The sequence below is a fragment of the Phyllostomus discolor genome, chromosome 1 (assembly GCF_004126475.2).
Source record: "Phyllostomus discolor isolate MPI-MPIP mPhyDis1 chromosome 1, mPhyDis1.pri.v3, whole genome shotgun sequence".
NCBI classification, from domain to species: Eukaryota; Metazoa; Chordata; class Mammalia; order Chiroptera; family Phyllostomidae; genus Phyllostomus; species Phyllostomus discolor.
In genome coordinates this window covers 25,468,742-25,495,749 of record NC_040903.2, presented here as the reverse complement: position 1 = coordinate 25,495,749, position 27,008 = coordinate 25,468,742, and the positions used below count along the sequence as shown (strand labels likewise).

The following is a 27,008-nucleotide window of genomic DNA, read 5'->3' as shown; positions in this document are numbered from 1 at the left end:
GAGTCCAAAGTCAGGCACTGCCCCTGATGGATTTATTCATGGGGATGCGGTGGAGAAGCAGAGGCCTATAAGAATCTTTGGAACAAATTTTAGGTAAACAAAAATTGATATCCAAGACCCACTTCCACAGATTAAGAAAGAAAGCATTAGGGACATAAATTAGGTCTTATTCTGGCTAGTCCATTAACACCGGGAGAGGGCTAAGCCCAGAATCATTGGAGAAGCAGGTGCTAGAATCCAAAGGAAGTGTTAGGGGTCTGTCTGGGTTTGTCTCCAGTGAGGTGCTAAACCAGTTATGGTTCACTCATTTTCTGAGCTTTAATAAAGAGAGAAGATCTGGTGAGGGACGTAAGTACGAGAAGACTTCCTAGGAAGGAAGGCATGGAATCAGCTAACAGGGGATGTAAGTTTCTCTTTGAGGAAAGAAGGGTCATAGAGAGTCGGGGGGGCGGGGGGGGGAGGGAGGATGCTGATGTGAAATGTGTTGAAAGGTGCTGCATAATAATCAACATCTGAATACAAATGTAATTGTTAGGACACTTTATCCACAGGATCCTGTTGAAATTCACACAAAAAAATTTGTGGAAGGGGCAATAGGTATAAAGTTTTTATTATCATTTTAGAGAAGGGAAGTAGTGACCAGAGAGGAAGGTAACTCACTTAAGGGCGAAGGAGGGACCTGACTATCTAGTTCTCGGGCTCCAAAACCCGAGTTCTTTCAGTTACATCGGTGGGTGGGTCCCAAACATTCTGAAAGTTGCTAAAATTAGAACGCATTCTATGTGATTCCAAATGCATAAAGTTCAAGAAAAGAGAAAATAGATGTAATGATAGAAATCAGAACAGTGCTTTCTACAGGTGGTTGAGATCGACTGGGAAAGGGTATGGGGGAACTTTCTGTTCTACATCTTGATCAGGGTGTAGGCTACAGGCAAGTACGCCGTTTTGAAAACACATGAGACTGTAAATTTTGGAGCTGTGCATTTCATGTAGATACATTTATTTCACTTCAATAAAATATGAATCAGTATCTCGATTACAGAACCTTTTAAATAAATTCAGATTTTGAATTTTCAAATTTGATTTGAAGTTTGTGTCTACCCACCTATAAGTCTTAAGGCTCTAGTCTGTGTCCAGAACTACTTCACAGAAAGTTCTTGAATCCATCATCCCAGAGGCACTCTATGACAAAGCCCAGGCTCAAAACATACAAATTAAACTCTGCAGTCATGATTCATACTTGAATTCTGCCAACAGCACAAGTGAAGCATACGAAAACTAGTTCAGGGACTCAGGCCCAGAGAGGGACACTGCCTGGCATGCTCGTCAGTAAATAGAAGCACTGTTTGCACTTGGCATGAGCTGCTTTTGTTGGGGTGGGAGGCGGGGCAGACAAGGGGGGAAAAGCTGCTACTTTTATCACAATTCGGTCCACACCCTTCCAATCACCTGGGCCTGAATTCTTACCTAGTGACAGTGGGCTGGAGCTGAGTAGCAGCTACCACACACTCCTTTTTCTCGTCCGGAGCTGCCACAGGGCCCGCCGCGCCCTACTGGCCACTGACCCCTCACCTATTTCTTTACATTTACTGCTTAGCCCAGTGATTTTTTTTTTAATTTCAGATTCAAACTGATTAAATTCAAAACAAAACACTGGAAGTTTTACCTGCAAACTGAATAGCACTGATAATTCTTTCTGAATAAAAACCAACGGGATATAGGCTATACTTACTCGCAGAGAAGGATTCCGTTTTCCAACCCTGTCCGAAAATCTTTATCGCCAAAGCTCCTGCCGGTTACTTGCTGGAAAAGAAAACAAAAAGAGAACATAAATTTTTCATTTTTTGAATCAGTAAGCACAGTCATTATATACTTGTATATATTTACCAGCCTTGAAGTAACTGGTAGCATTTTAAGAATGGCAAAAATGAGCCCCAAATTTCATTTCCATGGGTAGTTTTGCTTAGATCAGCTAATCTTAAATTTACACCATTTCTTTGAAGGGTTTTTTTTCCCTATCTATTACCTTTAAAATTATCTGTTCTTCCTGGTAAATACATTATTTTGGGGGGGGTTGGCCATGATATGTCAAGGCCAAGCCTCTTTCATCCATACACTTTCACAAAACCCTGTAGGATGTACCGTCTAAGGATGAAGTATCTATTTGTTAAAATGTTAAGGGGGCAGGAGGGGAAGGAAGACGGACCCCTAACCTTCAGAGACTAACAGTAAGACAGGACAATTACAGCTAATACCCAAGGTAACATGATGTGACAGAGGAAAATAAGAGCTGGGAAGGAACGACCTCGGACAGCACAGGGCAAAGGGCCAATCTCGATGCCGCTCCAGAGCCCTCCGGCTTAGGCTCTCTCAGGCGCTCATGTGTTCATGTGATAAATATTTTTTGATCATCCACAGCATGCCATGTAAATATGCACACTAGTAACTCTAAAGCAACATCTTAAATAGCAAAATAAAAAAAAGTTACAGTTAATAAGCCAAGAAATGAGATTAAAGGAAATCACAAAACACTCTAACAATTTTAAAAAGGCAAAAAAATGGAGAAAGGAATATAGAACAGGTGGAATAAATAGAAAGGAAATAGAAATACTATAGACTTAAACCTAACCATATCAGTAAATGAATTAGATATAAATAGCCCAATTATCCCCAATTAAAAGACAGATTGTCGGACTAAATAAAAAAAGCAAGATTCAACAATGTGATGCTTACGAGAAATGCACAAGATAGAAATACATTAAAATATGAGAACCGAATAAGATACACCATGCCAACACTGATGAAAAGAAAGTTGAGTAGTCACATTAATGTCAGACAAAGGAACTTCTGGAACAAAGAATATTTGAGGGACAGAGAAAGTTATTTCATAATGACAAAGGGTTTAACTCATCAGGAAGACACAGCAATCCTAAACATTTTCGCACTTAATTAATTAAAAAAAGCCTTCAGAACTTCCAGCCAAGATGCAGGCATAGGTAGACATGCTTTCCTTCCTCGCACAACCAAAAGCAGGACAACAACAAATTTAAAAACAAAAACAACCAGAACTGCCAGAAAATTGTGTGGAAGTCCGACAACCAAGGAGTTAAAGAAGAAACATTCATTCGGACTGGTTGGAGGGGCAGAGACAGGCAGCTGGGGTGGAAAGGACTAATGGCAAGGCAACAGACTGGGCCGGGCAAGGCGGCTGGTGGACTGGGCATGTGGATAAGCTGGGAGGGACAACTGGAGAGCAAGACAGACAGCACAAACCAGGGTTCCAACACAGGAAACTAAAGCCTCAAAATTTTTAGCTGTAAAAATCTATCGGGGTAGAAACTCACAACCTCACAGGAGAGTTTGGTGGGAGACCCACAGGATCCTAGAAAGTACGCAAACCCACCCACACGGGAATCAGCACCAGAAGGGCCCAATTTGCTTGGAGGAAGCGGGGGAAGTGAATGAAATCCAACAGAGAGCAGAGTGAGTGCCATTGTTCCCTCTCAGACCCTGCCCCACTTACAGCGTCATGACACAGCGAAGTGGGTTGCCCCACCCCGGCAAATACCTAAGGCTCTGCCCCTTTCAGCATTACAGGTGCACTCAGACAAAGAAATATGGCCCAAATGAAAGAACAGATCAAAGCTCCAGAAAAAGAACTAAGTGGTGAGGAGATAGCCAACCTGTCAGATTGAGTTCAAAACACTGCTAATCAGGATGCTCACACAAATGGGTGAGTATGGGTGCAAAACAGAGGAAGGAGTGACAGCTCTGCAAAGTGAAATAAAGGAAAATGTACAGGGAACCAGCAGTGACAGTAAGGAAACAGGACTCAAATCCATGGTTTGGAGCAGAAGGAAGAGATAAATATTCAACTAGAACAGAATGAAGAAACAAGAATTCAAAAACTTGAGGAGATGCTTAGGAACCTCCAGGACTTTAAATATTCCAACATCTGAATCATAAGCGTGTCAGAAGGAGAAGAGGAAGACCAAGAAATTGAAAACTTATTTGAAAAAATAATGAAGGAAAACTTCCCTAATCTGGCAAAGGAAATAGACTTCCAGGAAGTCCAGGAAGCTCAGAGAGTCCCAAAGAAAGTGGACCCAAGGAGGAACACACCAAGAAACATAATCAAATTACCCAAGATTAAAGATAAGAAGAGAATCTTAAAAGTAGCAAAAAGAAAGGAGAGAGTTACCTACAAAGGAGTTCCCATAAAACTATCAGCTGATTTCGCAAAAGAAACTTTACAGGTAAGAAGTGGCTGGAAAGAAGTATTCAAAGTCATGAAGGCAAGGACCTACATCCAAGATTACTCTATCCAGCAAAGCTATCATTAGAACGGGAGGGCAGATAAAGTGCTTCCCAGATAACATCAAGTTGATGATTCATCATCATCAAGCCCTTATTATATAAAATGTTAAGAGGACTTATCTAAGAAAAAGAACAAGATCAAAACTATGAACAGTAAAATGACAACAAACTCACAACTATCAACAACTGAACCCAAAAAAACAAAAATAAAAACAAACGAAGCACACAACTAGAACAGGAACAGAATCACAGAAATGGAGATCACATGGAGGGTTACTGGTGGGGAGTGGGAGGGGAGTGAATAGTGGAAAGGCACAGGGAATAAGAAGCATAATTCGTACATATGAAACTGGCAGAGGGGGAAGTTAAGAATAACATAGGAAATGGAGAAGCCAAAGAACTTATATGTATGACCCATGGACATGAACTAAGGACAGGGAATGATAGTGGGAGGGCAGTGCAGGGCAGAGGGGAATAAAGGAGAGAAAAAAGTGGGAGAATTGTAATAGCATGATCTAGTTGCAAAATATTTTGAAAAAGCTTCAAAATACATAAGCCAAAATAGACAGACTTGTAAGGAGAAATAGACAAATTCACAACTAGAATCAAAGATTGAATATCTCTCTTTGAAAACACAGAATAAGCAGACAGAAAATCGAAAGCTTCAAAATACATAAGACAAAACAGATGGACTTGCACGGAGAAATAGACAAATTTACAACTAGAGTCAAAGACTGAATCTCTCTCTCTGAAATCAGATAGAATAAGCAGACAGAAAATCAATAAGGATAAGGAAGAGTCGAACAACACTATCGACCAAGTAGACTTAATTGACATTTCTAGAATACTCCAACCTATAACGGCAGCATACCCATTTTTCTTCTTAAGTTCACAATGAACATTTATTGAAATAGATTAATTTCTGGGTTAGAAAACAAGTCTCCACAAACTTAGAAGAACTCAGTTCATAAAAAAGTATGTTACCTGACTGACCACAATGGAATCAAATCAGAAACTAACAACAGAAATATCTGTGGAATAACCCACAAATAATTTTAAACTAAGTAGCACAATTCTATACAGCCCATTGATTAGAAAAGGAATCAAAAGAAATCAGAATGTATTCTGTAGTGAAAGAATATGGCAATATACAAATGTATAGAAAGACACTCAAGTAGTATTTGGGGAAACTGTATAACACAAAACATCTATATCAGAAAAGATCTCAAATCAGTGAATTTTGCTTCCACCTTAAGCAAATTAAGGCTAAATTAAGTAGAAGGGGGGGGGGATTACTTTATATCAGAGTTGAAATCAATCAAACAGAAAAATTAATGGTATCAAAAGCTGTTTCTTTGAGAGCAATAAAATGACAACTCTTCAGTCAGGTTGATAAACCATTAGCTAATAAAATTGATAACCTTTCATTTTTAGCCAAAAAAAAGACACAAATTATCAACATCAGCAATGACAGAGATGACATTATTTCATATTCCACAGACATTAAAAGGGTAACAAAACACAGCCTGAATAAATTTGTTAGGTAGCAGCTAGGAATGAGCAGCAGAGCGGGGCTAAAGGCAGGGCCCGCACCGTTACAATCTGACAAAGAAGTTAACACAGGAAGCGAGGAGCAAAAGGGAGACAAGTCTCACCCATTAACTCAGCAGTAGTCCTGAGCCCGGTTTGTTAAGATTGCTGGTGTCTCGAACATAGACAGCACAAGAGGAAAGGGATAGTCCTTGAGATTCTATGCTGGGAAAGGGAGCCTCTGGAATAATTTCACTAAGACAAAGAGCCTTTACTACCTGAGAAAGAAAGCCTCTGTGGCTGTACATTATTCCCAGGATTTAGAAGGGGAGGGAGGAAGCTAGAAGCTGACTCAGGTATATAACCCCAAGAGTTGGCGTACTTGGATTAGTTACGTACCTACTTGTACCCACCCGGCTCAAGTGTATAGAGCAAACTTACTAACAAACTTACTAACAACTTTCTTTCCTCAACATGTGGGGCATTTAGACTTGCTGGGTGCCTGCTTGCAGCTCCGTGCTTGTATGTGTTTCATAAATAAACTGCTATTTCATTTCCGCTAGACCTTTTGTCTCTTGCTTGAATTACTCTCTTGCAAGTGACACAAGAACCCAGGCTGGGGAGGGGGCCTCTTGACTCGGATCTCTCTCTCCCCACCCGGAACAAATTCACCAACTTAGATGAAGGGGATAAATTCCTTGATACAAACAATCAAAGTTCACTCAACAAAGAAATAGATCATCTCCACCCCATCCCCTCCAAAAATGCCAGGCCCCGAAGGCTTGCCTGGTAAACTATACCAAATATGTAAGGAAGAAATAACGCAGTTCCACACAAACTCTTCCAGACAACTGATGAGGAAAGAACACTCTGAAATTCATTCTTTTAGACCAACATTACCCTGCTTCCAAAACCCAAAAAAGATATTACCAGACACACACACACAGAGGAAATAGGTCAACATGTTATCTCTCCATGGCTGGAATCAGATGGACTTTTATTTTCTTCTTTAAAAATTTCCCTATTTTTGCCTTGGCTGGTGTGGCTCAGTGGACTGAGCACTAGGCTGAGAACTGAAAAGTTGCTGGTTCGATTCCCTGTCAGGACACATGCCTGGGTTGCAGGCCAGGTCCCCAGTTGGGGGTATGCAAAAGGCAACCAATACACATTGATATTTCTCTCCCTCTTTCTCCTTCCTTTCCTGTCTCTCTGAAAATAAATAAAATCTTTTTATAAAAATGATTAGAGGCCGTTCAGGTACCTTTTTTAACTTCTTTTTTTAAGATTTTATTTATTTATTTCTAGAGAGGGAGGGGAGGGGGGAGAGAGAGAGGGAGAGAGAGAGAAACATCAATGTGTGGGTGCTGGGGGCCGTGGTCTGCAACCCAGGCATGTGCCCTGACTGGGAATCGAACCTGCGACATTTTGGTTCGCAGCCTGCACTCAATCCACTGAGCTACGCCAGCCAGGGTGAAAATAAATAAAATCTTTTTAAAAAAATAATAAAAATATCCCTATTTTTATATAAAACTTTCTACAATAAATACATGTTACTTTAATGAAACAGTTTTTTGTTTTCGTGTGTGTGTGCGTGTGTGTCTGACTGTTTTCTAAAGAGCAGCCTAAGGAAACTAAGTGGTCCCAACTCTTCCTTTCAAACCAGAGCTCCAGTTCTGTCATAAAACATCCTCGTTGCCACTCCCATTAGAGCCAATAAAATGTATTGCCTGGAAAAGGAAGGGAGGGAGGGCAACCCCTTTGTTAATATCCTCTTTTTCTTATTTGAGAGGTGAGAAAAATGAATAAAAAAACAGTTCTTTACTGGTTACAAATATCTAGCTTTTTCCCAAAATGAAGACATTAAGAAAGATGCTGTTTAAAAAGCTAAGATTTTAAACATAGACTTTAAGCACCTTAATATTTTCCTCCCTGAATCTATTAGTCCTATTTGTATTCTCAAAACATCACTTACATTTTCTATAAAACTAACCTCGCTCACCGAGAAGTGATGAGGAAGTTTTGAAAACATTTCCCCCAGGGCTTTACATGTTTGTTAAAAGTGCCATGTTCTAGTGCAGATGGTGCTAACACTGAGCCCCCAGACAGTTCAGTTACATTTTTTATGGAATCTCCGGCCAAGTTAACACAGGCCCATCTCCATTTATTAAGCAATGATGATAAACAAGGCCTAGAGACAGCAGTTCAACTGACACATGATGACTGCATGCAGCAAGCTCCCAGACTGGCGAAGAAGGCAGTGTCTAAACTCTTACTATAAACAGAGGGTAACCTAACTATTAAGGTTATAAGAAAATATTGGTGGTCCACAGACTTCCTAAAAGGCCCGTGTACTGTCTACAACGATCTTGCATGTGAAGCATAGGCAGTAAAAAATTTCAAGTATAGTTGATTAATAATCCACTGTCAGTGTGTTCATCAAAACCCTCCAAGATGCAGTTTCATTGAATTCAATTTCCTAGCCTTCCAATTCTGGAGACTTGGAAGAAATAGGCACCGTGCACTTGGAGGAAGGCGCTCATCTCTGCCTCCCTTCCGCATCCTCTGCTTCCTTCCCCTCTCTCCTGCGTCCCTCAGGTCCCAGCACAGCCTTCACATGGCTCCCACCGACCAAATGCCATCCATTCTCCCAGGCCGAAGTCACTGAGTGTAATAGAGGCACATGGATCTTTGTTAGGAAGGTCAACGGCTGAATGCACTCCAGAAACTCAACAAGGTCCATGCCCCTAAAACAGTCGTCCTCAGACCAGCAACGGCAGCATCTTTGCCTAAAATTAATGTTAAAAACAAACTCATTCCTCCCGCCCTCTTCAAGACTTAATCAGAACCAGGATCTTAGAAAGATTCCCATGTGATTCACAGGTGCAGTACATTTTACAAAGCCCTGACCTAGCATACTAAACTAAGCCAGCATTTGCAAATCAGAAAGGGGGGACCTTCCTTCGGAATTGGGATTTTGGATGACCTGTCTCAGCAACCCCTCTCGGCAGCATCTTTATGATGTGTTTACAATATCATATGTTATAGATTTAACTCTGAAGACTGCTAATTGCTGTTCCTGTTGTGACAGTATAATCCATTACTATAAAAAAATGAAATAGCTGCCAAGAATCAACCACTACTACCCAAGTTCATGAGCAGGGGAAGAAGGGAAAAGTGACCACCCAAACTCTTCACTGACCTTCCCACCTGGATCCTGACGGCTTGAGGATTCTCAGGAACCTTTCGGACAAGACACTGGCCAAGCCATCACTTTGGGATCACTCTCCAAGGACACAGAGCAAGAAGGGAAAATTAGCAGAGCTCTTAAAAAGAGCCTGAGCTGGGCACCTGGGACAAGGGGTGGGTGGGCAGAGAGCCCAGGCTCAGGAGCATCCAGGGGCTAGCAGGGTCCAGCGGCACGAAATGGCAGGGGCTCTTTGTTATTCCCCCAAATTCTGCTCTCCACCCCTTGCTGATTTCACACATCTGATCAATTAATCCTTGCAGCTCTTTCCTTGCAATTGTTCGGCTTAGCCATGCTTGACCCTGATGGATCACACCCAAGCAGACACACCAGCAAATCCTGTTGATACCCCCTTCAGAATTCAGCTGGAACCCACCACTGCTCACTGCCTCCACGCCAGCACCTCACTCCGTCATCTCACACCTCGCTAAGAGTCTCAGCTGCCCCACTGCTTCTGCCCTTGCCTCCCTTCTATCTGTGCTCAGCACTGCAGCCAGGGTAATCCCGGAAAGTTAGATCCTGCCACCACTCCACCCAAAACCCCCAATGCCTTTCCATCTCACTCACAGCAAAAGCCAAAGTTCCTGCTGTTCCCTAAAGATATTCAACATAAAAACAAACAAGCAAAACCCAAACGACAACAACAAAACACCAAAAAACTAACTGGAATGCATGGACAAGATTATTAGATAACACTGCAATTTGAAGGGTGGACATAATGATCTCCCCACTCAAGGGATCCTCGGAAGTACTTATGGTGGCAATTGTGTCACCAATGATGCCCAGTGTGTCTTTCAGGAAAGCCCTTTATCAGATTTCTCCCCTGCTTTATGGCTTAGGGTTAATTCCCTTTTGTGACTAACTGATATGTTTGTTGAAGGGACATGTATCAGATGAAAACACTCAATGAATGGATGATTTATCAAAACCTTGATGGTTTTAAAGGAAAAGATTTCCTGTAGCCTAGCAATTAAACCAAAAGCAGAAACAAGCAGACATTATGATGCGTGATCACACTATTTTATGCAAGTAATTACTGAGTAAGCTCATCTGTGTTTTGATTTTCTTCCCACAGAACTAAAATGTTCTTATATTTCTGAGTTTGTCTACGTGAATGTACTGCTGTAAGCCATTCAAATAACTGAAATATGAAGGACTAACCAAAAAAAGTCTGATAAAGAAAGCCACACACTTATGGTAACATCTTTAGGGTGTGTTTATAATGTAACACATTGTATATCACAATGCTATACTTCACTAATTATTTTGTTACCATTGTTTATTATATAATTGCCCTGAACGGGCAAAGACTGCCAAGAATCAGTCTCAGCCTGATAATTACCATTTAAACAAATTGTATTTCAGATATGTTTTCATTAAGCTTCTTTTTTTTAAGCAATCTGGTGGATAAACTACAGTCTACTAGTAAACTGAAAGCCTGAAGATTTTAACTACAAAAATTTTGGAAAACTTAGTATAATGATCTTAAGAGGAGAATCTATTGGCTGACAAAATACTGGTCCCTAGATTCAAGCAATTGGAAAAAATACAAAAGTTAGTAGATTTTTTTACTTAACTTTTGAAAGACGTGGATATTTTCTCTCAACTGTACCATAACAGGTACACTTTTCAGAAGTTATAATTTCTGCTTATAAACAGTAAATGAACATCACACCTCTCTAATTCACTGGAGATGATTATTTGTGGCTCATTATGCTCACTTATCTCCTGATCATATTTGACTTCTTTAATAAGAACATTTCTGCATATTTTATACCTAAATTGTAAAATAAAGCAGAATGGAATTGCTCTTAATTTTCACATTTATTGAGAATAAATTCACTGCTATTTCTGTCGCCTTCATGCGGTTGCTAGAAAAAGCAAATCAAGATTTTTTTTTCAAAATTTAAAAGATTTTATTTAAGTCCAGCCTTGGAGTTTATCTTTACAACAACCTTTTCAGCAATGAGTGCCAGAATGTTACATTAAAAAATAATTACATATCCTTGGCATATAATGTTATATCAGTTTCAGGGGTAAAATGTAGTGATTCAGCATTTATACACTTTACAATGTGATCGCGACACTAAGCTCAGTACCCACCTGTCACCATTTAAAGTTATTACAATATTATTGATTATCTTCCCATTCACCTTTTTTTCACGTGTCTTCCCATCCCCTACATGCTGGCAATCATCAGTTTGATCTCTGTTTTTTATGAGTCTGTTTTCATTGTCTTTTGTTTGTTCCTTTGTTGTATTTTTCCTCTTTTTATTGTTGCTCAAGTACAGTTGCCTCCATTTTCTCCTCATCACTCCCCCACAACCCAGCCACCTCCACCTCCCACCCTCGATCCTACCCCCTTTGGCTTTGTCCACATGTCCTTTATACATGTTCCTTGATGGTTCTTCCCCTTTTCCCCCCATTATCCCCTCCCACCTCCCCTCTGGTTACTGTCAGTTCGTTCTTAATTTCAATGCCTCTGGTTCCATTTTGCTTGCTTGTTTGTTTTGTTGATTATGTTCCACTTATAGGCGAGATCATATGGTATTTGTCTTTCACTGCCTCACTTATTTCACTTAGCATAATGTTCTCCAGTTCCATCCATGCCATTGCAAAGGGTACTAGCTCCTTCTTTCTTTCTGCTACGTAGTATTCTGTTATGTAAATGTACCATAAGTTTTTGATCCACTTATTTACTGATGGGATCACAAATGAAGATGATATTGAAACTTTTGTAAATAATTATAAATCATACTCATTTAAGCCAGAATTAGCAATCAACTAACCAACCATCTACTGAATACCTATTTCATGCCAGGCAGGATAGTAGGTATAAGACCAAAATAACAGGATCTGGAGCCTACCCAGTAATAATCCACAATCCAGGGGGAAGACAAGGCATTACAATACAGTAGGTGTTGGTAGAGAAATATGGACAGAGATCTACAGGAGCATGGAGGAAGCAATTAACAAAAACTACACGACTGAAGAAATACTTGAATGATAACGGTCAATACCACTACCATATGTCCTCTCTGTTCTAAATGCTTGCTGCATTTTAATCAATTTAACCCTCATAACAGCTGAGGTGGGTCTGATAATTATTATCTCCATTTTAAAGTCAGGAAAACCTAGACACAGAAAGGTTAAGTAACTTGTGCAAGAACACAAAGCAAGTCAGTAGCAGAGCCTGGACTTAACCCCAGGTAGTGTGACTGCCGAGTTCACGTCCCCAAGCATGATTCTGTGCAGCATCTGAGCGAAGGAATGAACTCTCTTTACCCAAGGTAGTCAAGGGAAGCCTCAGAGGGGCTGACATTTGAGTTGGTTCTGAAGGATAAGAAGGGATTCCCTAAAGGAAGGAGATAAAGTAGGGCACTCCAGGGAGGCACAAAGACCTGTACAAAGGTTTCTTTGAGCAAAGAGGAAAAGTTCTAAGGGCTGAGTACAGGGAGCAGGCGGGGCGGAACCAGGAGGGTGGTAGGAAATGAAGCGCCAAATAGGCACGGCCCAGACGATCGAGAACCTGTGTGTCAGAGATACAGCTTGTACTTGATTCTGAAACAAAACAGGTGACCAGAAGACGGGGTAGGAGGAGGATTCTGCCAAGCATTCTCCCCACATTCCACTCTCTCCCCACTCCTAAAGAGAGAATCCCAGAATGACTTTTGCTTGGCGCTCACAATTACTTCCTCCCGACTTTCCCACGGCCATGTCACAGCAACGGCCTCGCTGTTGGGACCACAGAGCGACTGAGGCCACCAGGCCCGACTTCCCGTCAGGACCACCATGCGCACCTTGCTCTGTATACCGTGGCTACCCCTGTCTTTTCGGTTTTTCCTGCCAGCTCAAAAGGAAAAAATATACTTTTTCTTTCCTCTGTCAAGGTGCTGTCTTTGTCTCAACCTCACCTCTTGGTTAGCGGCACCCTTCATCTCTCTGCTGGTAGCACAGTGAGACCCTTCTTTTCCTAAAAACCCTAATTCAGCCCAGCCCCTTTCACCACCACCCTTCCGGCCACAGTCCACACTCCCTCGTACACTGCACCCACTCCCCTTATCTTCGTTGCTCAGCCACCTACAAGCTGCCCTCTTTTAATTTACTGAAAATTCTTAACGGGTTAAGAGTTAAGACCTGTGATTTTGACTCTGAGCTCCATCAGCATAAGCTAAATCTTAAACAGATTAATGAACTTCTACCAACCCTCAGCTTCCCCACTTACAAAATGGTAATTGTATCTACTCCAGGTTTGCTGAAGAGTAAATGGACTGGTGTATGTCGAGCCCTCCCTCAGTACCCATAGGAAGAGCTCAATAAATTCACTGTCAATATTAGCAACAATGTTAGAACTGTCATAGATTTCATCCTTGATTTCTCTCTTTCCAATATTCTCTGCAGGTCTTTCCTCCCTGATGCTATGCTTTACCGGTTCTGTCTTAAATTCCAATTTCATCACACGGTCTGACCTAAGAGACATGTTCTCCTCTGACCTGGATCCAGGTCTCAGCAGCAGGATCGTCAACCACTCCCACCTTGTCAGTCACTCGCCTCTCCCAGGCTCCTTCCCCTCCAGACTCTCCCACTTTCCTCCGACCGCATTCAACAAATTCTCCTTGCCCTGCCACCTTGGGTGCTTACACTCCATTCACTTCCTAACGTAATAAAACATGCTTCTTCCTTCTCTTTCATTTTTCCTTTGTTCTCTCTCCAACCACACATTCCCCTTCCCTGGATGGTCCCATGCCCTTAAATATCTCATATATGATAATAACTCATACATTTTTATGAATGTAAATCTCTTGCCTTTAAATATCTTGCATATAGTAACTCACACATTTTTTAAACTATTTCTCACTCAACATCTCCACTTGGGTACCTAATAAATATTTCACATTTAAGGGCAAAACAAAATTCGTGATGTCTGTCTCCTGACCCAAAGTTGTTCCATTGTCCTGGTCTTCTTCATATCAGGGAAGGGCATCGCTGTCTCCACCCCCAATAACACAGAGATGTATTCAAACCATCAAGAAGAGTGTGGCTCCTCCCTCCAAAAGGTATCTGAGATCTGTCCTTTTCCCTCTGACTCCACACGGCCGCACTAGTCCAAGCCTCCATCACTTCTCAGCAGGGTAACTGTGGCAGCCACCCCCATGGCTGCCCTGCTTCCATGCTGGCCCCTGCACAGGTCACCTCTCACACAGCCTCCAGGAACAGTTCTACAGACCCATCTCATGTCTAGTCCAAGTATATTCTCAAACTCTTTGTTTTACAGGTGGGATAACTAATGTCCTCCACATTAAGAGACTTGCTCCAGGTCATGCAGCTAGTTATCAGCAAGGAAGACTAGAATCAGGTCTCCCTTTGCCCACACCGGGGCTTCATTGCCCCCAACGCTGCCTTCTCAAGGCACTTCTTCTGGTGGCACTTCTAGTGCTACACTCTCTTTAACAACAATAGCTCCTTATATCTATTCAGTTTGGGTTGGCAAAGAAACAGCACAGAAGTCCAGGCCTGTTATCAGACCATGATCCTCTCCAGCACTAGCTCTGAGTGCTTAATAGTGAGGATAATGGAATGCAATCTGCAGAATCCATTTATATTTTCATCATGTCATCAGAAAACCAGAAGGCGCTGTTTATAGCCACACATTGACAGGCTCCACTAAAAAGGGAAAAAAATCTAATTAAGAATACAGGCAATGCTCAAAAGCACCCTGGGAGCAGTAAATCCTCTGATGCAGCCATTGTACACTCCAGACACAGAAAATGGGTCAGCCCCACAGCAGGTGGGCGGGTTGAGCAGGAACTGTGGCTGCACATCCTCAAGCTGTTCCTGACTTACAAAGAGACGGCACGGCAGCTGCGGTGACAGTCGGACGATGCTCACAGTGAGCTTCAACACGACATAAGTGTCAGCGACGGATTTGAGAGCAAAGAGAAAGAAGAGTCCAGAAAGAAAAGGCTCTCATAGAGTATCTCTGGGCTGTGTTTTCTCCATTTCAAGGAGCAGAGACATGTACCAGCCATGGAGTGATTTTTACCTGGGTACCCAGTCACTCCATAAACACTTCAGCTCTGGGCTAATTTTGGCAAATCAGTGTATGTAACTGTACTCCTCAGCGCAGTGAGATAGAAAACTTTTGAATTAGGCAAATCTGGATCCAAATTTCAGGTCTGACACTGAGGAGCTCTGTGACACCGGACAAATGCCTCATTTCTCTGAGCCTGCTCCCTCGTCTTTAAAAGATGACTGTAGGTGTCTGTGTTATGAGGTCGTTCAAGGTTAGGAATCATGAGTGGAAACATCTAGTGGGACATTTACTACTGACTGGAATGTCTATTACTCCCCCCCCCCCCCGCCGCCTCAAGCTTCATGGTTGCAATATCCCTCAGGAACACTGCTTAAGAGCAAGGGAGTAGAGTTGAGGCAGCTTTGCCACGCACCGATGGAGCTGGGTCTGGGAGTGCTGGGCACAGAATCCCGCACATTGTCCAGCTTACATGAGACCATGAGGAAACAATTGTGCATATTCAGAATATGACACATTGTATAAGAAAATTGGCTTTCAAAATGCCAATGCTGTAACAAAAACAGGAGGGTTGCTCTTCTGAAATAAGAGACTTAAGAGATACGACAACCAGGGAGACCCCACGTGCTCACCCCCACGGAGAATGAGTAGACACCCTCCTCTCCACCGCACTCGCCTCCTCAGGACCTCTTTGCTTGCTGGTGAGTCTACCTGGAATATTCTCCCTTCAGATGAGTGATGCAGAAGCTGGTGGTGCCACTGCCTTCCCACGTCTGGGGGCTGTGGTTTCGCCCAAGAAGCTACCTCTAAGATGGTGGTCTAGGTAAACACATCACTGCCTCCTTGCACAACCACATCAAAATTACAGCTAAACTATAGAACAACCATCACTCAGAGCCAGCAGAAATAGAGTTGAATTGAGGTCCTGCAACCACTGAATTAAAGAAGAAATCACATCTATCCAGACTGGTAGGTAGGGCACACAGGCAGGGATGCAGATGGGCTAGTCCCATACCCACATGTGGCAGATAAAAAGTGGGAGGGACATCTCCAGGAGCGAGGAGTCCCAGCCCCACACCAGGCCCCACAGCCCAGGGTTCCAGTGCCTGGAAGGTAAGTCCCCGTGGCTTCTGTCCGTAAAAACCAGTGGAGATTGAGTTGATGGAAGAAACTGCTTGATTCTCAGGCAGTTCCTCCTGTGGCAGTTCTGAAGGGTCCACACACAGACTTACTCAGACTCACTCCCTCTGGGCTCCAGCACCAGGGCAGCAGCTCAAAAGGCACCAGTGGCATACGGGGAGGAACAGAAGTGTCTGGCATCAGGGCGTGAACTGGGGGACAGCTTTCTCCAAGACAGAAAGTCTCCAAAACTGATGACAGAGGCCATTGCTCCTCTTCTGAGCCCTCCTCCCACAGAGCTGAAGAGCATGGCAGACACCATATCTGAGACTCCCTCAACCTGGCTCACACTGTTTGCACCCCCCACCATGGTGATTGCCTGAGACTCTGTTCCACTCAACTTATGGGCCCACCCAAGTAAGTGGGTAGCAGTGGCTTATCCATACAAATGACTTGTCTTAGCCCATGCTTCTGATCTTCCTAAATCCTCTCAACAAGCAGCAGATGGCCTCAGTGAGCCCCTATACCTTGCTAAGTGGCCCCAGGCCCAGCACTAGCAGCAGCTGGCCTTGGTTCACAGCTTGGCCTCACTAGGGCACCCCCACACCTAGCACAAGAAGCATCCAGATGCAGATTGCTTTATAGTTTATGCCAAGTGGCCCCAGGCAGAATACAAGTGGGCACCAGAGCCCTGCTGAAGTAAGCCCTGCTCTGTGGAGTGGGTCCCCGCACAGCTGATCCTCCACAGAGGGTAAAGGTTGGTGTTCAGTGGTCACACTCAGGACTGAGTGGTCACACTCAGTCCTTGCAGCTGACTGGCCTGGGTAACTCCCTCCTATTGACCGACCAACAGCAACCAAGGCTCAACTACAAGAGGAGGGGCTACTCAGCCCACACGAAGGGCACATCTCAAGCACCCAGCTCAGGTAATAAGGGAGGCTGTGCCACTGGACCCCAGAGGACTCCAACTACATTAGGCCATGCTACCAACACAGGGAGTCACAGCAGCTCTACCTAATACACAGAAACAAACAAAAAGAGGCTGCCAAAACAAGAAGACAAAGGAGCATGGCCCAATGAAAGAACAGATTGAAACTCTGAAAAAGAACTAAACAAAATGGAGATAAGCAATCTTTCAGATGCAGAGTTGAAAACACTAGTTATGAGGATGCTCAAGGAACTGAGTGAGTATATCAACAGCATAAACAGCATCCAGTCAGAAATAAAGGATACACTAATTCAAATAAAGAACAATTTACAGGGAAAAACAATAGAGTGGATGAAGCCAAGAATCAAATCAAATGTTTGGAACATAGGAAGGTAAAAACCAACTAACCAGAACATTAAGAAGAAAAAGAATGCCAAAAAGTAAGGATAGCATAAGCAGCCTCTGGGACAACTTCAAGCCTACCAACATTTGCATCACAGGGGTGCCAGGAGGAGAAGAAAAAGAGCAAGAAATGAGCAATCTGTTTGAAAAAAATAATGGAGGGAAACTTCCCTAATTTGATGAAGGAAACAGACATACAAATCGAATCACGGAGAGTCCCAAACAAGATGGACTGAAAGAGGCCCACACCAAGACACATCGTAATAAAAATGCCAAAGGTTAAAGATAAAGAAAGAATTTTAAAAGCATCAAAAGAAAAGTAGATAGTTACCTATAAGGAAGTTCCCATAAAACTATCAGCTGATTTCTCAAAGGAAACTTTGCAGGCTAGAAGGGATTCAAAGTGATGAAAAGCATAGATCTACAACCAAGATTACTCTATCCAGAAAGCTATCATTTAGAATCAAAGGGCAGATAAATAGCTTCCCAGATAAGAAAAAGCCAAAGGAGCTCATCATTACCCAGCCACTACTATACAAAATGTTAAAGGGACTTATTCAAGAAAAAGATCAAAACTATGAACAATAAAATGGCAGTTGAATCCAAAAAACAAACTAATTAAATCAAACAGAATAGAAACAGAATCACAGGTATGGAGAACAAGTTGAGGGCAGCCAGATGCAAGGAGAGATTGGGGAATGGGTGAAAGGTGAAGGGATTAAAAAGCACATATTGGTAGTTACAGAATGGTCATGGGGATGTAAAGTACAGTACAGGAAATGGATAAGCCAAAGAACTATATGCATGACCCATGGGCATGAACAAAGGTATGGGGATTGCCTGAGGGAGTGGGGGGGTACTGAGTGGAGGGGGCCAAAGGGGAAAATTGGGATAACTGTAATAGCATAATCAATAAAATATAATTTTAAAGGGAGAGCTATAACAACCAGCTGCTTTGGATACTCCTTAATAAAAATCTTAGCTTAAAAGAAACTTTACAGATGACCTTTTGGGTGCAATTGCAGAATCTGAATACACACTGGTCATTTGATAATATTAGGGCTCCACTTTACTAATAGTGACAGTGGCATGGTGGTTATGTAGAAGGATGTTCTTTGGAAATACTCACCAAAGTATTTAGAAGGAAAGGGATCTCATGTCTATAACTTATTTTTAAATAGTTGCAGAAATACTAGGGTATGTGTGAATGTGTGTGTGTGTGTGTGTGTGTGTGTATAAGGAGTAAATATATAGAAAATGTTAACAATTATTGAAACATTTGAATATTACCTTGATTCAGTTCCTTCCTCCCTTCATTCTTTCTTTCCCTCCTTTTAAATGTTTCAAAATATTAAAATAAAATGGACTGGGGCCAGGACTGGGAGCCATCCAGCGGTCCAGAGAAAGCACTCAGGTCAGCCTGTCCAGTTCCTCTTCTCATGTATTTCTAGGAGCATTTGCTCATGTTTGTTTTCACTGATGACACTCACCAGTTCACTATCGGTCACTTCATTTGTATTCAACCCGTCCCCTCAACTGCTTACCACACCGAAATGGCGCTTTCCAGCCATCAGATCAGCATGACATCAGCGCTGAGGGTGGGAAGGAAGAAAGGGTCAGGCCCCGTGGCTTCCTGACTTTGGGCAAAGAACTGGAACCAGAGGCTCGGCCAGGTACACGCAGTCCAGTGACAGCTGCAGCGCTGTCTTAAGAACTGATCAGTTTCACCACTTGATATTCTAATAGCTGAATCAGTTTTAGCTAAGAATCCAAAGTAACCACGAAGCCATTGTACTTTGCCAGTACTTGGCATTTTAAAAGGCATCAAAGTCAAATTAGAAAATGAGCAGAATTCACCCAAACAAGTTATTAGATTACCAAACAAAAATAAACCATGGTGAAATGCTCGTGATACAGATACAGGACGATGACGTTTTAGACGGCCTGGCCTTTCAAAAGTTGGTATGACTTGGGCAACACCGCTAGGAAGGAAAGCAAGGAAACGGTCGAGGTAAGATGAGGAGAGTGACCTTCAGAGGGAGGGAAGGAGTTATGATTGGCGCAGGATGGGGTCCCAGGGTGGCCAAATTTTCCCTCTGGATCTACTTCTTGACACAGTGATTCCAAGACTGTTCACCTTAAATAATAAACTAAGCCACGTATTTGTTTTATGTGGCTTTCTGTAACTGAGTTATATTTTACAGTTAAAGAGATTTTAAAGGGAAGGCAGTAAATAAATAGGTTAACCTCCATAGTGGGTCAACCTCACTTTTTTTCTCTCATTACTAACTGAAGCCATTTCCATTTGTTTTACTCAGGAAAGACTTTGTAGTGACAAAACCCCACTTTTAAAAGGTTTTTCATTCCAGCGTAATAGAAATATGCTTCCATCTTATAACATTCCTAAGGTCCACTATTAAAATGGTAGCTGGTATCCACACATGCCCACTGCCTAGTATATCTTAAAACAAACATTTGAATATTGGACACAGGAGCCTATCATCTAAAAGACCCATCATCTTTGGAGACTTTGTCATTTAAATGGCTCCAGGAGGGATTGGGAATGGCCACAGTGCCTGTCATTCCCATGTTCTATCAACGGTTCTTGTGTTTGAATCACACACTTGTCTAGTGACACCTTGTCATGACTACTAAGAAGCCAAAAGTCAAGATAACTGGGTTCTAGTCACAGTTCTGCTAACAACCAAGGGCTTCCAGCAAATGACTTCGCTTCTCTAAGTCTCACAGAGCTCTGCACAAATCTACAGACTCGTTCTGAGCCCTTCCACCCTAGCCTCTTACCTTGAAATTTTGCTGCTAATAGGACAGCATCTTTACTGAACCTTAATCAACTCATTTACTCCTCAGCTTCCCAGTGTGGCAGTTGAGCTACTATGGCTGGTCACACAGACTGTGCCCTGAACAAGGGCACCCAGTCGAGGACACAAGTTATGGCTAAGAGCCAGCCTGAGCTCCCTTTGTCAAACCACGCACACTCTCCTAAAGAAAGAGTTCCGTTTTCCTAATTCACACAAAGCCGCTCTCTCCACTCCCTGTACCCATGCCCATGCAGCCACTCTGAGATGTCTTTCTGAGTTTATGCAAAGGTGCTCAGTGGGCTGCCAGAGGCCCTGCTATGAGGACCATTATTGTCCCTGGCAACCAGATAAACTGAAATACAGACCACTGAGTAACTGGCCCGAGTTCATGTAGCTGGTGGGTGGCAGAGCCAGGACTCTAAGCTGGACAGTCTGGCTCCTGACCACCTATGTTCTTAGCCAGTACACTATGCTGCCGAAGTACATCTGTGTCCCTGCTGATTTTCCTCCATCATCAGTGGAACTGTAAATAGAGATCTGACTTCCCACTGCCTGTGCCACCTCTCTCTTCAATGTGCCTTTTCCTTAAACTATGGAATAGAAAATAAACCCCCAAATCCAGAAACAAGTCAAAATGTCTGTACATTTATTATCAATTCACTCAATACCAGCAGGGTGAAATATTAACAATCTTCGTGATGTCACTGGATTTTTATCTCTATATTTTAATCATCCCAAATATCCAAAGAATCCAAATTAAAATAATCCTACATACAACGTGACCCTCCATAGAGCGAAAACTAAATATCCATTAAAGGGGAGTGAAGGGGACAGAAAGAAAGGAAGATAAGATGTCTCATGAAGGCCGATGGGCATTTCTACAACCAAGTATTTCCCTACCTGTTTTCCCCTGGTTCTTCAAACTCACAAATAATGCGTTATGGCAGAAAATCTGTTCCTTTGGCTGGTCTGTGATGAAGACGGCAGGCGGTAATCCCAGCACACTGAAATGCCACTCACGGGGCCTCATCGAAGCTGCAGAGTGGTGACTGTCCCCCCACCCCATCCACCCAACCCTCCTCCCCTCTCCCCACATTGAGGAAGTGGCTGCCATCTGGGTTCTGACCGGAGTGAACATTGCTCAGCCTTGGACTGAATACTTAGCCCTCCGTACCTCTCCCTGCAGTGCGCACATTGGCAAGGAAGGGGCCCAGCGTTCAGGGTGCTATGAAGAACAGCGTAACCCCGGACTACAGAGACACAAAAAGCAGGAAGGCCAGTCTTTATGAACCTGATAGGTGGGAGCCATATTATGCAGAAACCAAACCAAACCAACAATAGGACCTTCTGCCCACACAGCAACTTGAAACACTGTATTTACGGAAAGAGAGGGAAGAAGAAGAAAGGAAAAAGTTTGAAACAGTAACTGTGTTACTGTTAGAACAAGTGGCTACGTTCTAATAGGTCCTTGGTTATATTTTTAAAACCCTTTACAATCAAGTCATCTTGCGAAATGGCACAGCACCAAAGGTTCTGCTAAATGCTTAACAACTGAGTCTCACTGAAGGGGGAGGGGAGCCCTGACCATTTGCCAATCTTTGTGGTGTAAGAACTCCCACCACGGGCGATTTCAAGCTCAGCCAGACATCACTAACCACAGAATGAGGAGGGGATGCGCACTTCTCTCCTGGGCCATGAACTGGCTCCAAAGCACCACTGCAGACTTGCGGTCTGTATCACATGTACCTCAGGTCCTTGAATAATATGTGTCTTGTGTCATGCAGTGTCCTTTCATTACAACAGTGATGGCATGCTGTAGGTACTTAACTCTTGTTTACGTCAAGTAGCCTATGGGAAAGTTGGTTTCACTGCATGTCATCTGCTTAGAGTGGCCGAACCTGTCCATGATGTGACGTGAGGACGTGCTCTACGTGATACGGCTAACAGCTTAAATGCAGGGTTCCAAGTGTATCATAATTTCTAAATATCTGTGACATGGAGGGTTTATCAAATAATCATTGAAAACAAAGCCTGTAACTATGGAAACATTTAAATGCTTCTAAACTGCCATGTGCTCTTGTTCGTAAACAGTCAACATCTTACAGACAGACACAGTCGCTATGCCGATATAAACCTGTGATGCTTTCAGATAGCTTTTTCCGCTCTCCTGGCTAAGGAAGCAAAGGGTCTCTACTAAATTCCTGAACACTGGAACAGTAAGAATATTCTAAAGAACAGACTTTTCTCAAGCACTGAAAATCAAATCTAAAAACTTGCCTTTTGTCCTCCTGAAGGAAATATTTCCTGCCTATGGAATATGCTCAAGTTCTCAGAAGCTTGTACCCTCTCTAGTCCTCCATTTAAAAACAAATTTCTTCCTTCTCCCCCAAGTGGAGAGCCAAGAATTATGTATAACAAAGCTTAGAATCGTCACCAATCCATTCTAGTGTGCAGTGATGTCATTTTTAACTACTGTAGCCTTTTAGAGGACAAGGGGAAAACACAGCCCACTTCCAACATCAGGACACAGACCGTCCACACGAGAGTGCTGGCTGCACTGCTCTGGAGGCAATGAGCACACAGAACAGCAAAGCAGACCAGCGGCTGTCTTACCGCTGACTGGCACGGAGAGCTGCTGTTTGCGAAAGGAAGAGGGGGAAGACTAACCCTGTTGCAACAATCAAGAGCTCTGTTCTTTCTCTTTTTTTACTTGCTAGGACACCTGCTGCCTCAGTGTCTTCAGCCTCATCCACTATGCCACATGTCGGTGGTGATGGGACCGGGATATGCCGTCACACCCAATGACAAACCCAAGGAAAGACAAAGGAGCAGACCCAACATTTCAAGGAACAGGCAGTAAAAGACCCACACATTTCCTCTGCCCACTCTGGGTAGTGGCAGGTCCTTCAAAGATCCATTCACACCAGAATTTATTGAGTCGCCATTTAATGGCATTGGGAGGGGTGAACATGCAAAGACAATACTTGTTCTTCTGATTATGTCCTTCGGGGATTAAATTATTGTTTCATGGGAATTGCCCTTCACATTTACTCTTCGGCCCACCCAAGAGAGGAAATTCAGAAGCATTTCCCAAAGTGTCCCACAGAACCCCAGTTCCACAGGATGTGAAGCGATGTGATGTGGAAAACAGGCTCCATGGTCCAGTAAGTCTGGAGAATGCTGTGCTTTTTTTAAATACATGTTTTTTTTTCCTTTTGACTTTGAGGTTCTCTGAGCCAATATGCCAATGTGCACTGAGGTCCTCCAGTGGGGGGGTAAAATAGTGTTTCCCAGTGTGTCTAACCAAGAGCTATTGTCGAGGGAAGTCTCTGGTGGGTGGGACCAGCCTTCAGGGAAACACACATGAGGAAACTCGGGCTTTCTGCAGAGCCGGTCAACTCCTTGCCTGGGAGAGCTAATAGCTCCTCGCACATGTTGTTTGGCCTTTACCATACTGGATCACTTGGTACTTTCAGTAATTTTAATAAGCTGCCACAATTTAAAAATCAGAAAACTAATATTTAAACAACAGCAACACTTTTTTTACTGCTTCTCTTGAAAAAAAAAAGTGGATTAATGGGGCATATCATGCCCACAGACTTGCCTTCTCTGCAGATTATTTTAAACCATCAATTTAAAAAACAAACCATGTGAGGCATCTAGTTTGCACTAAAATTAAGGAAAGAAAACTTCCAAGTGCACTTGTAACACAAGTAAGTGCACTTACTTGTGTATAAATGTTCAGAGGCGTGAAACTAGGAAAGTGGGAGTGGGATAGTAAGAGGTTTTCTGAACAGGTGAGACGAGCTCTGATTGGTGGGCAGAAAGAGGGATGCGTGCAGAGCTAAAGGAAGCGACAAGAACACAAGCACAGGCTGCAGTCAAATCCTAAAAATAAATCATAAGCTGCTTTGAAACATAGACACAAACACACTTTAAATTTGCAATTTAATTGAGCACAGCAGTTAGTAATTTAAACAATTAGGTAGCTCTGAGCCATAGATAAGGTCAAATCAAGCCATTTGGCCATTACATACAATCTCGAAGAGGACAGACACTAGGTATTTCTTAGCTATATGACTAAGTAATCCCCAAAACAATTTCCATCAAACGCCAGGTGCAAAAGCAATTACCACAAAATCCCCACCAGTTCCACAGGCCTGTAATAGCAGGGCCTCCAAGAACCAGTAAACTGGTTCGAAATAATTCTGAAACCTCAGAGATCCTATTACTAAGAAGCAGAAATAGATTTTCAAGTGCTCACTTTGAAATATTAAGCATTGTTCCATCCGTATATTTCCACCATCCCAGAACATTTATCAAAAACCAGTTCAAAGTGAGTCAGCTTCTAAAATAAAGCTTCACCTTGCTTGAAGTCACAGCGCATAGCTATTTAACTTCACCACAATGCAATTAGCACATTCTAAAAAACAATAAATAAATAAATAAATAATATTTTCTTAAAAAGAGGTTAGAGTTAACTATGGTAAGAGCTCAAAAACATGTTTCTTAATCTGAGTTAAGATTGCACGGTTGCTGTTCTATTATTTCTATTATTTTTCACATAATGACTCTTCCAAGATTTGTAGTAACAATTCAGAACCCAAACCCCCCAGACTTAGTCTTCTACCTACATTCTCAAAATAATGCCTTGCATCCTCGGACACAAAAGAGATTACTCTCTAAAATTTTGGGAGCTACCAGAATCTTCCCCAGCCTCAGCATTCTTTCTTTCTACCTTGAAGCAAGAACTGCCTCTCCTTTCTGAGCAAATCCTTCCAACCTAGGTCCTTGCTCCTGCTTCCTCTTGCTCGGATCCTCACCCCTCCCTCCTCGTTGCACTGCTGACCAAGCTGGGTGATCTTCAGAATTCCCCACTGCATATGGCAGTCTTGGTTCAAACATTTTTTAATGTTTCCTACTTCCTTGAGCTCAAGCCCTGACTACTTAGACTGCTGGTCAATCAATCTGCTATGAGAGCTGACCCTTGTGGGAAGTGACCACATATATCCATGCCTCTTTGCCATGGCTCATGCCACCTACCAAATCTGAAATCCCTCACTATTTATGTCCAATCCTGCACTTAAATTTCAAGGTACAAATACGATATGATTTCCCCAAAGAACCCACTAGCCTCTGTGAGTTCTAGGCCAAATTTCTCTCCAGTTCCCAATGCACCTACTGTCTTTTATATATGAAATAGACAGAAGACCTGGACATAAATCCTACCTCCACCATTAACTAGCTATGTTGCTCTTTTCTTACCTTTAAAAGAGGGAATATGATAGCACTGATCTTAGGTTGGGAATAAATGAGATGATGTATACTGAGAGCACACGAAAACTGTTCATGTAATTTACCTTGAATTATTATTAATATTTGTATGTTTTGTCCCTGTGTCCCTGAGTAGATTCATTCATTCAACAATTATTTACAGAACACATATTCTGTGCCCAATAATGTTCTAGACACCCAGGATTGTGGCACCATTTAGTAGATAAGACAGATAATAAACAAGATAACATACAATATAAGATAGTGATGAAAGCAATGAAGACAAATAAAGCAAAACAAGGGGATAAAAAGTGGTAAAGAATAGATTGCCACTTGAGATATTTTAGATTGGAAATGCTCACCCAAGGAGGTGACACATAATCAGATCTGAATGAAGGAGGTAGTGAGTGGTGCTCATTTCTATGGGGAAAGCATTCCAGGCAGAGAAATGCAAGTTTAAGGTCCACAGGTGGGTGTGAGCATGGAATGTCTGGTAAAGAAAAAGGCGAGTAGAGCTGAAAGGGAGCCAAGAAGATTGACAGGGTGACAAGATGAGGACAGAGAGGGAGCCAATGGCTTTATAGGCAGTAGTCAAGATCTTGGAACTTATTCTCAGTGCTATTCAAAGCCACTGAAAAGAGGGCCTTGACCTGGGAAATGAGGTGATCTGATTAACATTTAAAAATATCATTCTGGCCCTTGTCTGAAGAATCAACCTGAGGGGAGCAGGCAGGAAAGACTGGGGACAGACAGACCATTCAGAATACAATGGCATAGTCTAAGTGACAAAGACGATAACTTGGACTATGGCGGTAGCCAAAGGGATGATGAGAAGTGGTCAGTCCTAGTTTATTTTGAAGGTAGGAGCTAAATAAATGGTTTGCTGACAGACTAACCATGTGGGAGCTATCAGTCAAGGAGAAGAGTTGGGAATGTTGGTACATTTTGACCTTGAGCAACAGAGTACATGGAAGTATAGCTATTAAGACAGGGAAGACTTGAAGAGAGGCAACTTTGGGGAAAACAAATCAAGAGATTTATTTTCTTCCTACTAAGGTTGAGATGACTTTTTGATATCCTGGGGAAACACTTAGATACACTAGAGCTCAAAGGAAAGAACAGAGCTAAAGATACATATTTGGATGTGGACCATAAGTTAAAATCACCCGTGGAGTGTGCAAGGGAACAGGTCTAAGGCCTGAACCCTGGGCCAGCCAACAATTAAAAGTCAGAAAAAAAAGGAGCTCTAGCAAAGGAGAACAAGAAGGAAAGGCTATTGAGTTAGGAGGCCAATGAGGATGTTATGGGAATCAAGGAAGAAAAAATGTTTGAAAAGGGAAGGAG

At 42.6% G+C, this 27,008-nt stretch overlaps 1 protein-coding gene across 21 annotated transcripts in view; it reads right to left on the bottom strand.

The window, feature by feature from the left end:
- LIMCH1 (LIM and calponin homology domains 1) overlaps positions 1-27,008 on the bottom strand; it is a 316,639-nt gene that overhangs the window by 191,015 nt on the left and 98,616 nt on the right. For 20 of the 21 annotated variants that reach the window (XM_036020029.1, XM_036020033.1, XM_036020045.1 and 17 more), the window contains exon 2: positions 1,733-1,803. In XM_036020029.1, the coding sequence (XP_035875922.1) occupies positions 1,733-1,803 (71 nt within the window). Of the gene's footprint in view, positions 1-1,732; positions 1,804-27,008 lie in introns of those variants that run through there. The other variant, XM_036020069.1, reaches the window with a different exon arrangement.